This window comes from Rhinopithecus roxellana, chromosome 8 (genome assembly GCF_007565055.1).
Source record: "Rhinopithecus roxellana isolate Shanxi Qingling chromosome 8, ASM756505v1, whole genome shotgun sequence".
Classification (NCBI taxonomy): domain Eukaryota; kingdom Metazoa; phylum Chordata; class Mammalia; order Primates; family Cercopithecidae; genus Rhinopithecus; species Rhinopithecus roxellana.
This window is the reverse complement of record NC_044556.1, coordinates 53600892-53616684: the sequence shown is the minus strand read 5'-3', so window position 1 is coordinate 53616684 and position 15793 is coordinate 53600892. Positions and strand designations below refer to the sequence as shown.

The 15793-nt window shown below is 43.4% G+C and overlaps 1 protein-coding gene across 1 annotated transcript in view; it reads left to right on the top strand.

Annotated features, from left to right (window-relative positions):
- Positions 1-15793, top strand: part of TTF2 (transcription termination factor 2) — a 43922-nt gene that overhangs the window by 14658 nt on the left and 13471 nt on the right. Inside the window, exons 5-12 of the mRNA XM_010367895.2 lie at positions 1236-2228; positions 2542-2656; positions 3003-3185; positions 4297-4445; positions 6309-6390; positions 8545-8664; positions 10425-10575; positions 13440-13545. Of these exons, the coding sequence (XP_010366197.2) occupies positions 1236-2228; positions 2542-2656; positions 3003-3185; positions 4297-4445; positions 6309-6390; positions 8545-8664; positions 10425-10575; positions 13440-13545 (1899 nt within the window). The remainder of the gene's footprint in view (positions 1-1235; positions 2229-2541; positions 2657-3002; positions 3186-4296; positions 4446-6308; positions 6391-8544; positions 8665-10424; positions 10576-13439; positions 13546-15793) is intronic.

Genomic DNA, 15793 nt, shown 5'->3' with positions numbered 1-15793 from the left:
TATTTCACTTAGTAAATAAAAATATTTACTATTACAAATATTTATTTGAGGTATTAAATGCAGTCAGTATTCTTTTACTTAAGAAAAAAATAGATTTCCTTGACTAACTCTTGTATCTTTTTATAGAGGAATTTCTACTTGATGTTGGTATAAGCTCCTAGAATGTTCGAACTAGGAGGAGCGTCTCCTCTGAATAGGAGAAGCACTATAGATATTCAGTACGTAAGGAACTAGAACTAGGGAGGTGATAAGACTTGTTTTGGCAGAGGTATGGCTTGAACTTACGATTCTATATTACCACAGTAAAATCTTCCTAAAGCCAAAATCAAAGCAAGTGTTTTAAGACAATTAGGTTTGGGGAAAAGTTCATCTTTTTTTTTTTTTTTTTAATTGAGACGGAGTCTCGCTCTGTCGCGCAGGCTGGAGTGCAGTGGCGTGATCTTGGCTCACTGCAAGCTCCGCCTCCTGGGTTCATGCCATTCTCCTGCCTCAGCCTCCTCAGTAGCTGGGACTACAGGCGCCCGCCACCACGCCCGGCTAATTTTTCGTATTTTTAGTAGCGATGGGGTTTCACCGTGGTCTCGATCTCCTGACCTTGTGATCCGCCCGCCTCGGCCTTCCAAAGTGCTGGGATTACAGGCGTGAGCCACCACGCCTGGCCGTAGTTCATCTTAAGAGAACAGTTTTTTCCTGAAAAGTATACACTGTGGCCATTGTGATTGTAAAAGCACTTTGGTTTGTCACTGCTTTTCCTTGAAGTCTAGAAAAGTGTGATCATGGACAGAGAAGGCATGAAGCATTGAAAGTACCGTGAAGAAATGTCTTTTGTGGGTTTGGCACGCCATCTTTTCTAGACATGGAAATGGTATCAAGAATGTTCAGGAAATATTGGACTGCTTTTACTGTGTTTCCATTTCTTCTGCAGAATAACCCTAAGTGAATTAACGCAGGAACAGAAAACCAAATATCATATGTTCTCACTTACAAACAGGAGCTAAACATTGAGCACCCATAAACATGGGAACAATAGATACTGTGAACTACTGGAGAGGGGAGGAGGGCATGGGTTAAACTATTGGGCACTATGCTCACTGCCTGAGTGCGATATACTCATATAACAAAGCTGCATGTGTGCCCCCTGTATATAAAATAAAAGATGAGATGAAAAGGAAAGGCATTCTAGATATGAAGTTTGCATTAATATTTTATATGAAGATTAATTATGTCGTCTTTAGGATCCTGATTCCAAAGAACATTCTGTCCCCAATAAGTCTCAGCATGCATCTGAGACATTTCATCATTCTTCCAACCGGCTGAGAAATCCATTCAAGGTACTTGACAAAAATCAAGAACCAGCTCTCTGGAAACAACTCATCAGAGGTGAAGGTAAGGAAAAGACGGCTGATGAGAAGCAAAGAGAAAAGGGAGATCAGCTTTTCGATCAAAAGAAGGAACAGAAGCCTGAATCGATGGAGAAAGATCTCTCATCTGGCCTGGTACCAAAGAAAAAACAATCTGTAGTTCAAGAGAAGAAGCAAGAGGAGAGAGCAGAGATTCAGTGTGAGGCAGAGGAGACTGGAGGCACACACAAAAGAGACTTTTCTGAAGTTAAGTCTCAACAGTGCCAAGGTAATGAGCTTACAAGACCATCTGCATCTTCTCAGGAGAAATTAAGTGGTAAGAGTCAAGATGTCCAAAGAGAATCAGAACCTCTGAGAGAAAAGGATGCCCACTTTTTGCCTCAAAATGTTGACAGTCACAGCTCAATAAGCAAGCCCCAGAAAGGGGGACCCCTCAACAAGGGGTACAAGAACTGGGAGGCTAAAGAAACAAAGGCAAAGGATGGTCCTAGCACACAGGCCACCCAGAAAAGCCTGCCTCGGGGGCATTTGCAAGAGCGGCCGGAGACCCACGGTGTGCCTGCTCCTGGAGGACCAGTGGCTCAGGCTGCACCAGCAGCACCAGGGCTTTCCCTGGGTGAGGGCCATGAAGCTGCCACAAGCAGTGACGAAGAGGAGGAAGATGATGTTGTTTTTGTTTCCTCTAAGCCTGGGAGCCCCCTACTCTTTGACTCGACTCTGGACTTAGAGACGAAGGAGAACCTCCAATTCCCTGATCGAAGTGTGCAAAGAAAGGTATCTCCGGCCTCAGGTGTTTCCAAGAAGGTAGAGCCCTCGGACCCAGCAGCCCAGCGTGTCTACCTTACAATACAACTGAAACAAAAGAAGGTAACTGTTGACTCGTGTTTTGATTTTGAGGTCAGAGCATTGCTTGCTATGGGCAGATATGAGATCTCATTGCTACAGAAGGGTTAAATATGTTCATATGAAGGTTTTATAGGTGTGTGTTTAGTTTCTGCCTTTTCCCCTATTTATAGTTTCAAGATTGGTAAGCCAGCTGGGTTAAAATTTTAAAAAGGTTCTGGTTTTTACACACATTTAAAAGACCATAATTTCAGAGTTTGGGCGTTTCAGGCTATTTTAATCCGAAACTATTCATCTAACAGTGTGAGAGATCCATTTGATGGAATCTGTTTTGCAGAGCACACTGGCATCAGTGAACATCCAGGCTCTTCCAGACAAGGGTCAGAAGTTGATCAAACAAATCCAGGAGCTGGAGGAAGCGCTCAGTGGTCTTGCCCTTTCCCCAGAGCAAGGTAAAGTGGCTTATGCCTCAGAACTCCGGGTTTGCGTGGACTTTACAAGAGATATTTGGAAGCCCTTTTAATAAAGAATGTGTTGATTCATTCACTTTTCCATTTTATTATCTACTTCTGAGCCTTCTTTCACATTACACCTATGGTTCATAAAAAGCCTTTCTCCTATTTCCTGTGGACTCTACTTTCTTCCCCATTGTTTAAGTAACTGTTAAAATGCTACATTCTCTAGGAATCCTTCATTGGAATGGTGATGATCCCTCTCTCTTGACCTCGCCTCCACACATACGATCCCTTCACTTAATTTGCTGAACTTTAATCTGCTCTTCTCTTGTTTTCTGAGCAGGAACTAATGAGAAGAGTAACAGTCAAGTGCCACAGCAGAGTCACTTCACCAAAACTACCACTGGCCCTCCCCATCTGGTGCCTCCCCAACCCCTTCCTGGTTGTGGTACCCAACCGGTGGGTTCTCTAGAACTAAAGTCTGCCTGCCAGGTGACTGCTGGAGGATCTAGTCAGTGTTATCAAGGTAAGACCCGAGGGCCTGGCCCTGCTGTGAATAGCCACCCCTGTGAGTTACGTGCCGCTACAGTAGTCACTGCTTATCCACACTTCCAGTTACCCTTGGTCACCTGTGGTCCAAAAAGAGGTGAGTACAGTACAGTAAGATATTTGGAGAGAGAAAGAGACAGAAACCGCATTCACATAACTTTTATTACAGTATATTGTTAGAATTTTTCTATTTTGTTATTATTGTTAAACTCTTCCTGTCCCTAATTTATTAAAGTTTAAAATAGGTATGAATGTGTGGGAAAATAAAAAAACAAAACAAAACATCATGTGTATATGGTTCAGTACCATCCACAGATTCAAGCATCCACTGGGGGTCTTACAACATATGCCCTGTGGATAAGGAGGGACTATTGTAGATGTCTTTGTGCCCACATGAGGGGAGAAGCCATTCTCAAGTCAAGTCATAAGTTGCCCATATAATAAAGATCGTACAGCTCAGTAGAGCTTTGCATAGTGTTACTTAGCTTTCTGTGAGGGCACAGACTGTGTCTACCTTGTTCACCACTGTATGCTGATTAGCCAACCCAGTGGCTTTCACCTAGGAGTCATCCAGTCAGCATTTGTGGATGAAAACTCTAGCTCGCATCATTATGAGGTAGGCAGACCTGCAGATGTGCTCTTATTCCTTCATGTGTGTGTGTAAGTGTGTGTAAGACTGAGGAGAGTGTGTGTGTGTATGTAAGTGTGTGTAAGACCGAGGAGAGACATGAGTCAAGACTGAAGACTAATAGATCCACAGAGAGCAATAACACCCTGTTAGCTAAGTGTTCCCTTCCTGAACTTTCTAGGCAACTTTGAATTCAGAGGTAACTGCAGAATGAAGATTCCAAGTAGAGCCTGAAATGTGTAATAGGATCAGTTGACAGGAGACTGATCAGGAAATAGGAGCTTGGGTTGGCTGGCAGTGACTAGAAAAGTAAAAGCCAGTTGTCTCCCAATAGAGAACTCCGAGAGAAGTGGAAAGTTGAGGAGATAGTTAACAAGGAGGGTAAGAAATAGATACAGGGCCATTTCTAGCTAAGTTCACTCTAAAGGGATAAAGAAAACATACTTGTGACATCTTTTAGGTAACACCTATTTGTACGCACGCCATACAAACCAAGATCACGTTCACGCAGTGTGGAAAATCACAAGTGAAGCCATCGATCAGCTGCATCGCTCACTTGAGTCATGTCCTAGTGAGACGGCTGTTGCAGAAGATCCCGCTGGGCTGAAGGTGAGCCAGGGAAGACTCCCGGTGCAGTCCCCTACGACAGTGCTCCAGCAGCCCCATGAAACTGCTGGCAGAGAGACTTTCTGAGATACCTTTCCTACAGATAGATGCTTGAATGCCTTTTCTTGCAGAATCCTCTCCTTTTATGCTTAATAGCCAAACAATAACAACAAAACTCCTTTTTTAAAAAGTCATAAAGTTATGTATTTCTGTAGCAGTTAAAGATCCATTTGTTGAGTTGGTAGGTGCCACAAGAATGTGAAGGAATTGCTTCTTGGGGCCGGGCGCGGTGGCTCAAGCCTGTAATCCCAGCACTTTGGGAGGCCGAGACGAGCAGATCACGAGGTCAGGAGATCGAGACCATCCTGGCTAACATGGTGAAACCCCGTCTCTACTAAAAAATACAAAAAACTAGCCAGGCGAGGTGGCGGGTGCCTGTAGTCCCAGCTACTCGGGAGGCTGAGGCAGGAGAGTGGCGTGAACCCGGGAGGTGGAGCTTGCAGTGAGCCGAGGTCCGGCCACTGCACTCCAGCCTGGGCGACAGAGCGAGATTCCATCCCCCCAAAAAAAAAAAAAAAAAAAAAAGAATTGCTGCTTGTAATGAACTACTTGGGGTGAAAATACATATATAATATATATAAAACAGCAAAGGCTTTAAGGCAGAAATAAGTTGTACCTTGTAATATACTATACAGTACAAAAGGGATTCAGAATAAAGGAAACATCACTCTAGGTCAGTGATTATTTGTTGTCTGCCTACTTTGTGCCTTAAAGGAGTTGAAAGCCTTTAGATAGCAGACAGGAAAGGGACAAAACACCACAATTAGAGGAGTGGTGACTAGTGGGAAGATAAAGAGATTGGTATTCAGAAGTGGTGATCAGGTGTCATCAGTACCTGAGCCAGCAGTAGCAGGTGATGTTACTGAGTAGGAGCCTGGCATTGCTGCAGGATTAGATCTGAATAGCTCAAGATATAGTGTGGAATCGCTGTAGCATTTAAGCAGGGATGGCCGATGAGGATTAGTTTTTCTCACAAAGTACAAGATAAACTGGAGTACAGAAGGACTAGAAGGGGGACTCTGGTCAAAGGGCTATTGAAATTTATGACCAGTAGTGCAGACTGGGACACTGGCTGCAGAAAGGAGAGGCAAATTTAAGAGATAATGAGGAAATGATGAAATGCCAATGTAATGGCTGCTGAAAGTAGGGTCACAGGTCTGTTAAAAGCATAGAGCTGGGCGCAGGGGCTCACACCTGTAATCCCAGCACTTTGGGAGGCCGAGGCAGGCAGATCACTTGAGGCCAGGAGTTCAGGACTAGGCTGGCCAACATGGTGAAACCCCATCTCTACTAAAAATGCAAAAATTACCCGGGCATGCACCTGTAATTCCAGCTACTCGGGAGGCTGAGGCAGGAGAATTGCTTGAACCTGGGAGGCAGAGGCTGCAGTAAGCTGATATCATGCCACTGCACTCCAGCCTGGGCAACAAAGCGAGACTGTCTCAAAAAAAAAAAAAAAAAAAAAAAAAAGCCATAGAGATGGATTTTGACTGATTAAGCAGACAAATCAGGGCTCTCACTTGGGGTGTAGGGGGACTCTTAATAGAAATGCCGAACATTAGATGCAACCCAAAACAAACAGGGGCAGACCAGGACAGTATGGTTGCATCTAATGTTCGGCATTTCTATTAAGAGAGGGTGCTGTTAAGGACTTCAGGGTGAAAACAGTCTACATGAGGACAATTAGAATACTGAGGGGATCACTTGCAGAAAATAAAAGAGTAGAGTATAGAGTTGGTGTAGCCAGGCTTGGCGTAGCCTCTCATTAGGAATTTATGCTTAGCATTTGGTTATTACTTTTGTCAGGTCCCTTTGTTACTACACCAGAAGCAGGCATTGGCTTGGTTACTGTGGCGGGAAAGTCAGAAGCCACAAGGAGGGATTCTGGGTAAGTGTGGTATTATAAGAGCCAGCCTTTATTGAATGCTTAGGCATTGTGCTAAACACATAGTGTTGTTTTATTTCATTCTCTCAAGAACTCTATGAGGCAGGTACTATTATTCCTCATTTTACAGATGATGAAAGTGAAGCGTGGAAGTGTTAAGCAACTTGCTCAAGAGTACACAGTTGTAGGATCAAAGATTTTGGTTGCCAGCAGTAGAAGCTGACTGGCTGATTAAATAGAGGAGGAGTTTATTTTTTGGCGGCCCCCACAATCTCTGGGAGATGTGGAGTGCCAGGCTCAAGGCTAATTTCAGGAGCCATGGCTACAGCCAACACACAAACAATAGTCTATTGCCTCCCTCTTTTTTTTTTTTTTTTTTTTTTTTGAGATGGAGTTTCGCTCTTGTCGCCCAGGCTGGAGTGCGGTGGTGCAATCTCGGCTCACTGCAACCTCCACCTCCCAAGTTCAAGTGATTCTCCTGCCTCAGCCTCCCGGGTAGCTGGGATTACAGGCATGTGCCACCACGCCTGGCTAATTTTTTGTATTTTTAGTAGAGATGGGAGTTTCACCTTGTTGGACAGGCTGGTCTCTAACTCCTGATCTCAGGTGCTCCACCCGCCTTGGCCTCCCAAAGTGCTGGGATTACAGGCGTGAGCCACTATGCCCGGCCTAACAGTAGTCTATAAAAAGCATCATAGCTCCTTTGCTTCACCAAGTGCTAGAGGCAACCATTGCCACCCCAAAGTCAGTTGTTTCTATAGCCACTCTTTCCTGCAGAAAGGATTTCATAGGGAGTCTCTTTCTAAAGCTGCTTATACCTGAATTAAAGCTGTTTATGAGTACATCTGATATATAGAGCCAGGTCATATTGCTAGTGCCTTAGCTGCAACAGAAACCAGAAAGCAAGTTTTCCACTCTGCTTTGGGGACTTGTCAGGCTGAAATTTTCTAAGGTGTTCAATTTTCAGAAGCCATGATAGATGTCCACTATGGCTAGTAAGTGACTGTGTCAGTGGTCCTCAAGACCACCCCCAGGTTCAATGATTTGCTAGTAGGACACAGCATATGGTCATACTCACAGCTATGATTTATTACAGTGAAAGGATATAGATCAAAATCAACAGAAGGAAAAGTCGCAGGGGCAAAATCCAGGGGAAACCAGGTACAAGCTTCCAATATCCTCCCAGTGGAGTCCCATGGGATATGCTTAATTCTCCCAGCAGGGAGTTGTGACAACAGGTGTTCAATGTTCCCTAGGAAGCTCATTAGAGATTTAATGCCCAAGGTTTTTATTGGGGACTGGTTACATAGGTGGCTTCAGCCTGGTATATACCAAGTTTTCCTACTCCTAGAAGGAAAGCAGGTGTTCAACATAAACCATATTGTTTGTACAAAACAATTTAGGCAGAGTGATTAACTCTTACCTTACATCCGAGTTTCCAGAGGCAACCTTGTAAGCAGGCCTTTCAAAGGATAGCAGACAGGCCTAGGGGCCTGCTATGTTCATTTCTTTTTCTGGACAGTAGCGGAGCCAGAATTAAAACGAGCCCATGCTCTGACATTCTACTTCTGTTACGGCAGAATGATTATTTTGAGTGGGTCAGGATTGCAGTCTGTTAAAATGAGGATAACGGTACTCTGTAGAGTATGAATAATAAATTAGCTAAGCTCAGTGATTGTTACAACGACAGTACCCAAGAAATGTTCATTTATGTCCTTTTTTGATGAATAAGTTAAGGGAATGGAAGGCTATTGTAACTCCAGGAATGTTCTGGTACTGGTAAAGTAAGTAGTAGGATATATCTACTGGACATTTTTTACTTTTGGAGGTAACGGATCATCAAACTGTAATAGATACTGCACATTGTGCAGGTAACAACATAACATAGGGACTAGAATAAGATTCAAATGGTAAGTTTTAAATTTTACAAGACTCATAGTAAATGTCTTGGACCTAGATCTCAAAGAGCAAGTGCTAGGGTTCCGCTGAATACGGAAGATAAAGGAGCCATTAAGGTAGGCACAGAGTAGTGACTGGAGTGGCACTGACAGCAGAGAGAACAAGGGGTAAATGTCTGCCAGTGGTTTCTCCTCTTGAAGTAGGGTTGATTCTTTGCCCTAAGCAATTAACTCTCTTAATTTTGCTTTTATTTTCTAGCGGATGATATGGGCTTAGGAAAAACCCTGACAATGATTGCACTCATCCTGACCCAGAAGAATCAAGAGAAAAAGAAAGAAAAGGAGAAAAGCACAGCTTTGACGTGGCTCTCCAAAGATGGTAGACCGAAGTGCCTTAATAGCCTGCCATTCCCTACGTCATTTGAGCCATCCAAGAGGGGAACGTTTTCAGCTAAAAAAGGATACTTTTGGCCATATTTAATGATTCTACTGGAAAATCAGTATTACTCACCTATCATATCATTTCTGATGCTGAGTATACTAATTATAAGTGATCATTTTTTCCCTTTTAATATAAACTAGGCAGAATTTTATGGAGAAAGGTTAGGCTCTAGAACACTTAATTTAAGCATAATAATAATTCTTAGTTTTTGAGACAGGGTCTCGCTCTCTTGCCCAGGCTGGAGTGCAGTGGCATGAACACAGATTACTGTAGCCTCAACCTCCTGGGCTCAAGCGATCCTCCCACCTCAGCCTCCCGAGTAGCTGGGACCACAAGTGTGCACCACCACACCCAGCTAATTTGTTTATTTTTTTGTAGAGACAGGGCCTTCCCATGTTGCCCAGGCTGGTCTCAAACAACTGGGCTCAAGCAATCATCCTGCCTCAGCCTTCCAAAGTGCTGGGATTACAGGTGTGAGTCACCATGCCTGGCCAGTAATTATTATTTTTGTAAATATTGGGGAAATAACCACAGCGTAGATTCAAATTAATTTTTTTAAAGGAAGATCTGTCACAAATTCACATTTTAGTCACCATAGTGGAAGCTATTTTCCATGTTTCTGAAATTCTAGAAGTTCTAGATTACAGACACTTCTATCTTAGCAAATGTTTTTAAAATGTAGTAACTTTAGCCAGGCACAGTGGTATGCACCTGTAGTCCCAGTTGAGGGAGGAGAGGCAGGAGAATCGCTTGAACCTGGGAGCTGGAGGCCAACCTGGGCAACATAGCAAGACACTTGTCTCTTAAAAAAAAATTAAATAAAAAGTAATAACTTTATAAGTACTTTAAAGATTGAATATGTTATGTATAGATAACACTACATGTAAGTTGCCATGTATTTGAATACAGTTCTCAGTTGCTTAGCTAGGTTAAAAATCTATGGCATCTGCTCTCAGGGCCTCTAATGAGCACTGTTGCAGCTGGGTCCTGTATCCCTTTGTGTGTAGTAGCAGCATGTGTGAGTAGCACAGGCATACACACGCAGAGATGGGGGCCGTGGTATAAACAAGTCATCACTAATTGGTTCCAAACCAATGTTTGCTTATTTTTTGAAAAACGTTTCTGTACTTAATTTTAAGGTAGAAGTACAATAAGTTATGCTTTTCAGAAAATAAAACAATATTGCATACGCCTGTATAATGAATCAACTCAAGAGAAGTTAGGAAATGATCCAGCTTTCACCTCCGGCCACTCTGTGAAAGCACATTGTTTTTTCATACTGAGGTCATGTGCCACCCACTTTCCTCCCCCTATTTAGCCTCTCTTTCTCACTGTACTTTTAGCGGAGAAGATAAGTCATTAAGTGTTTCAGTTTAAAAAACCATTTCTTCCATTTCCTATTTCACTATAGGCTCTGTATAGAAATAAGAGCAATGGTTAAACATATTAATTGAAGGAGTAAAGTCAGTCCAGAGGAAGAGGTAATGCCTTTAAGTTAAAGGCTGGTCAACCACGGTGACTCACGCCTGTAATCCCACTGAGGGAGGCTAAGGCAGGAGGATCACTTGAGCCTAGGAGTTCGAGACCAGCCTGGGTAACACAGCAAGACCATGTCTCCATATATTTAAAAAAAAAAAAAATAAGTTAAAAGCCATTTGGTTTATGTAACTAGGCACTGATTTTTTTCCCTTCTCAAGACTCTTCTGACTTGACTTCCCATGGAACACTAATCATCTGTCCTGCCTCCCTGATCCATCATTGGAAAAATGAGGTGGAGAAACGGGTAAACAGCAACAAACTAAAAGTCTATCTCTACCATGGGCCAAACCGGGATTCACGTGCCAGAGTGTAAGTGCAGGAATACGCAGTTGTGGGGGCATTCAGCACCTCTGCTCAAGGGCCTGTGGGCCTTTACTCCCCTCCCGAGATTTCACTTAATCAGGAAGCATATTTGTGAAGGCCAAAGACAGATCTTCAGTCTTGTCACCATACAGCCTTTGCCTTGTATCCTGAGGTCTATTGGTGATCTTTTGCTGTGTCCTTGTCATTGTCCTCAACGAAAGCTGCCCTGTGAGGAGGCCTGAGATGCCTGAGCTGCCAGTCAGGTGGCAGCAGCATTCCCCTAGTCAAAAGAGATGTTTCGCAAGGCCCTCATGGCTGCTGGAGTTCTGATTCCAGGTGTATATAGTGTGAATGGAACCGGCCCAGTTCTACAGAGCGTCTTGATAGAATGCTAATGATTAGTTGCCATAGGTTGATTATATTTTTATGACTTTTTTATTTTATTTTATTTTATTTATTTATTTATTTATTTTTATTTTTTGAGATGGAGTCTCTCTCTGTCGCCCGGGCTGGAGTGCAGTGGCCGGATCTCAGCTCACTGCACTCTCCGCCTCCCGGGTTTACGCCATTCTCCTGCCTCAGCCTCCCGAGTAGCTGGGACTATAGGCGCCCGCCACCTCGCCCGGCTAGTTTTTTTTTGTATTTTTTTAGTAGAGATGGGGTTTCACCGTGTTCGCGAGGATGGTCTTGATCTCCTGACCTCGTGATCCGCCCGTCTCGGCCTCCCAAAGTGCTGGGATTACAGGCTTGAGCCACTGCGCCCGGCCGACTTTTTTATATATGAACCATCTAAGATGCTTTAGACTCAATAATTTAGGATGATTAGAGCTAACTGTAAATTCTTGAAGAGGGATGCTCAGAAAGGAGGAAAGAAAATGCTTCCCCACATGGCAATCTTAGTCTTTGTCTTTTGGTTTTAAAGGAATTATTTTCTGTTCTTAATAGTGAAGTGACAATCTAGGTTGAATACTGGCTGCTGTAGTCAAGGATGAGAACAAAGTTATTTTTGCTTCTAAGTAATTTCTCTCCCCAGCCTCTAATCTGGATATTTTGTCTCCTAAAGAACAAGGCAGCAGTCTTTCAGGAGTAAGTTGTTAGATTGGTGCCCCTCTGTCTTATGACACACCAGTTCTCATGACTGAGAGTCGCTTCTGCAGGCAAAACGTGTCAGGGCCGCAGTGGCAGGCCTGCAGGCCTTCCCTGGCATAGATTACTGTGAGTTGCCTGCCTTTGTTCTAAATTTTTAGTTAGAAATAAATTGAATCTCACTTGATTTGTACTTTGAGCATAACTTGTTTGGTATTTAAAATGTACTAGTTGACCAATTAGAATCATTCTGAATTACACTTCTTTATATGATGCTAGGGTAACTTATAGACACTGCTGCCTCTCCGAATCAGGCGTATCATTTGTATCAAAAGTATTTATTGGGCTTCTCTTAGGGCTGGACATGGTGGCTTATGCCTGTAATCCCAGCACTTTGGGAGGCCAAGGCAGGCGGATCACTTGAGCTCAGGAGTTCCAGACCAGCCTAGGCAACATGGTGAAACCCATCTCTACCAAAAATACAAAAATTAGCAGGGTGTGGCAGTGTGCACTTGTAGTCCCATTTACTTGGGAGGCTGAGATGGGAGAATCGCTTGAGCCTAGAAGGTGGAGGTTGCAGTGAGCTGAGATCATGCCCCTATACTCTAGCCTGGGTGACCAGGGTAGGTTACTCACCTATCATATCATTTCTGATGCTGAGTCTGATAATTATAAGTGATCATTTTTTCCCTTTTAATATAAACTTGGCTTGATCTATGATTAGCAGAATTTTAATTACTTTATTTCCATAAATACTTTATTTTATTACTTTACTTTTGAGACAGGATAGAGTGAGACCCTACCTTGTCTCAAAAAATAAATAAAGTATTTATTGAAGTTCTCACAATATTAAGCTTTACTGGAAAAAGATTTGTGTTTCTCATTAAGAATCTTTATATGTAACAAGTATAAGCAAGATAAACTGAAAGCTTACAGCATGCATTTTTTTTTTTTTTTTTTTTTTTTTGAGATGGAGTTTCACTCTCGCCCAGGCTGGAGTGCGGTGGTGCGATCTCAGCTCACTGCAAGCTTGCAAACTCCGCCTCCTGGGTTCACGCCATTCTCCTGCCTCAGTCTCCAGAGTAGCTGGGACTAAAGACGCCCGCCACCACACCTGGCTGATTTTTTTGTATTTTTAGTAGAGACGGGGTTTCACTGTGTTAGCCAGGATGGTCTCGATCTCCTGACCTCGTGATCCACCCATCTCGGCCTCCCAAAGTGCTAGGATTACAGGAGTGAGCCATCGCGCCCGGCCTGCAGCATGTATTTTTATGTCCTAATGTCAAACTAGATCAGTGAATTTTCACAAATCCATTATAGAGTAGTGGGAAGAAAGCACCGTTGATACAAGGTGAACAGTGCTTTGAGGGTATCTTTCTCCCCTGGACTTTGGTGTCATCCATCTCAAATCATTATTAAACGTTAATTCCCAACTCTCTCCTACTTTCTCTTCTGGCCAGATCATATCAAGCATTATATTATCCCAGCCAGAGATTTTTCTTTCTGACTCACTGGATGGTAAGAGGGAGGCTGTGGTAGCTATAGAGAGCAGGTGGTAAATGATCAGAGGTAAAAGATAGGGAAACCAAGTGGGTAAAATTTACCTCCAAAAGTGTGTGTGTGTGTGTGTGTGTATGTGTGTGTGTGTGTTAAGGACATGAGTTAATGAGTTCTGCTGTTTGTCCTTCCATTTGTAGACATTTTTATTGAAAGATCAACTCTGTCCCTCTCATTGTCACTCTATAGTGGGACCATTTATTGATTTCTTTGTTATGTCTCTGCAGCCTCTCTACGTATGACATTGTGATCACTACCTATAGCCTCGTGGCCAAGGAGATTCCCACAAACAAGCAAGAGGCAGAGATCCCAGGTGCAAACCTCAGTGTGGAGGTGAGGCTGGGGGGCGGCCAGGGAAGTGGAGTTGGAGCCACAGATGGTTTAATGGGAGTGTTTCACAGCCTCTGTGATAGCAAGAGGACCTCCCTGGAGGTCAGGAATGCTGTAAATGATCCGCATGTGGAAAGGAATTGTTTTTTCCTCTATCCCATCACCCTTATTCCAGACAACCACCTCAGTGATAAAGGTCAGCATATGCCACAGGATTCACCTGCCTTTTAGAACGAAAGATGACTACATTATATTTGTGGGGGTAATAATCACCTGAATATAGAAAAGCCTCACTTGTTGCTATTTTTATTTTAGAGTATTTGATATTTTTAATATTGATTGTGCAGACTAGCATTTTACCACTAGTATTTTGATTTTAAGCCATCATTCCCTGCCTCCCTTTACTTCCCAGAAAAAAAGGGTTGCAAATAATAGGGCTATAATGGGCCAGGGGCTAAGTGACAATTGTGAAGACCTGAGGGTCTTCTAGGGGGTCCAGGGCAGCCTCAGTTATGTGATGTAGAGGCTTTATCGTGGAATTATACTCTGGAAATACAGTGTCATCCCAAGAACTCATCTTTCCGTATGTTATCCTTTTAGCCCAACAGGATATGCACAGGTTTCTTTATTTGGAGAGATCTCTAGAGAGAACATTTCTCTGGCTTATAACCAACTCTGACTTACAGATGATGAAATTTTCAGATTCCTCACTGATTTTCCATTGCTTTTGGAATAACCCCTAAATTTCTTTTCATGATGTAGTTAGGCTTTATTTATTTATTTATTTGAGGCAGAGTCTCACTCTGTTGCCCAGGCTGGAGTGTAATGGTGTGATCGTGGCTCACTGCAACCTCCGCCTCCCGGGTTCAAGCGATTCTCCTGCTTCAGCTTCCCAAGTAGCTGGGATTACAGGTGCCCGCCACCACACTCAGCTAATTTTTTGCATTTTTAGTAGAGATGGGGTTTTGCCATGTTGGCCAGGCTGGTGTCGAATTCCTGACCTCAAGTGATCCACCCGCCTTGGCCTCCCAAAGTGCTGGGATTATAGGCATGAGCCACTGTGCCCGGCCGTATTAGTCTCTTTATGATCTTGCCCTACCTGTATGTGGCTCATCTCTCTGACATCCTGCCCCTCTCCGTGACACCTCGTGCTCAGTCATACCGATCCCGCCATGCTCTGTCACAGTGTTGTGTCTGTTCTCCCTCCGAATGAAATGCTTTGCCTCCACTGCTTCTCCCAGGTTAATTTTTTAAAATCTGCTTCAAGAATCTTTTCTGGATCACTCCCTTCCCACCTTCCCCCAATTTGGTTGAGTGCCTCTGCCAGCTCCTTGTGCTTACATAAGTTGTAGCACTTTGTTTCTTCAGCAGACGTTGAGTATCTTCTATGGGTCAGGTGCTGTCTCGTCAAGAGCAGCCAGATTCCCACTTCAGGTGTTGAATTAGACAGTGGGACTTACTGTATCTACATCATATTGTAATTATCTCTACACTTGTTTTTCTCCCCTGCTAGATTTTGAGCTCTTGAGGGTAGGAACTGTTTTTTATACCTGGCTTAGCATCTCACATCTAAAAGTAGACTTTTGGAAAAATTTTTAGTAAATTTAGTAAATTTTTTTTTTTTTTTTTTTTTGAGACGGAGTCTCGCTCTGTCTCCTGGGCTGGAGTGCAGTGGCCGGATCTCAGCTCACTGCAAGCTCCGCCTCCCAGGTTCACGCCATTCTCCTGCCTCAGCCTCCCGAGTAGCTGGGACTACAGGCGCCCGCCACCTCGCCCAGCTAGATTTTTGTATTTTTTAGTAGAGACGGGATTTCATCGTGTTAGCCAGGATGGTCTCGATCTCCTGACCTCATGATCCACCCGTCTCGGCCTCCCAAAGTGCTGGGATTACAGGCTTGAGCCACCGCGCCCGGCTTAGTAAATATTTTATTGAGTGAGCGAATTTGCAGGTTCAATGCCTGGTATAGTCCTGGTCTACAGCCATTGCTTAAGTGTGGATTTAAAGAATAAAAGAAAACTCAAATTTGAAAACATTTTACTCTTAGGCATCTTATGTTCAAAGACTGAGACTCTCAAATGACTTATTTATTTGAACCAGTTGAGAGGTTTTACTCTTGGGTTTCTTAATTCTTATTTCAGTGTACCTGCTCTAAGCAAATTTAAAGGTAAAGGTGGGTCCTCCATACTTGGCTGCTAGTTCCCCTTGTTTCCTTGAGGACATGTACATTTTCCCATACTGTGGCTGAATTTC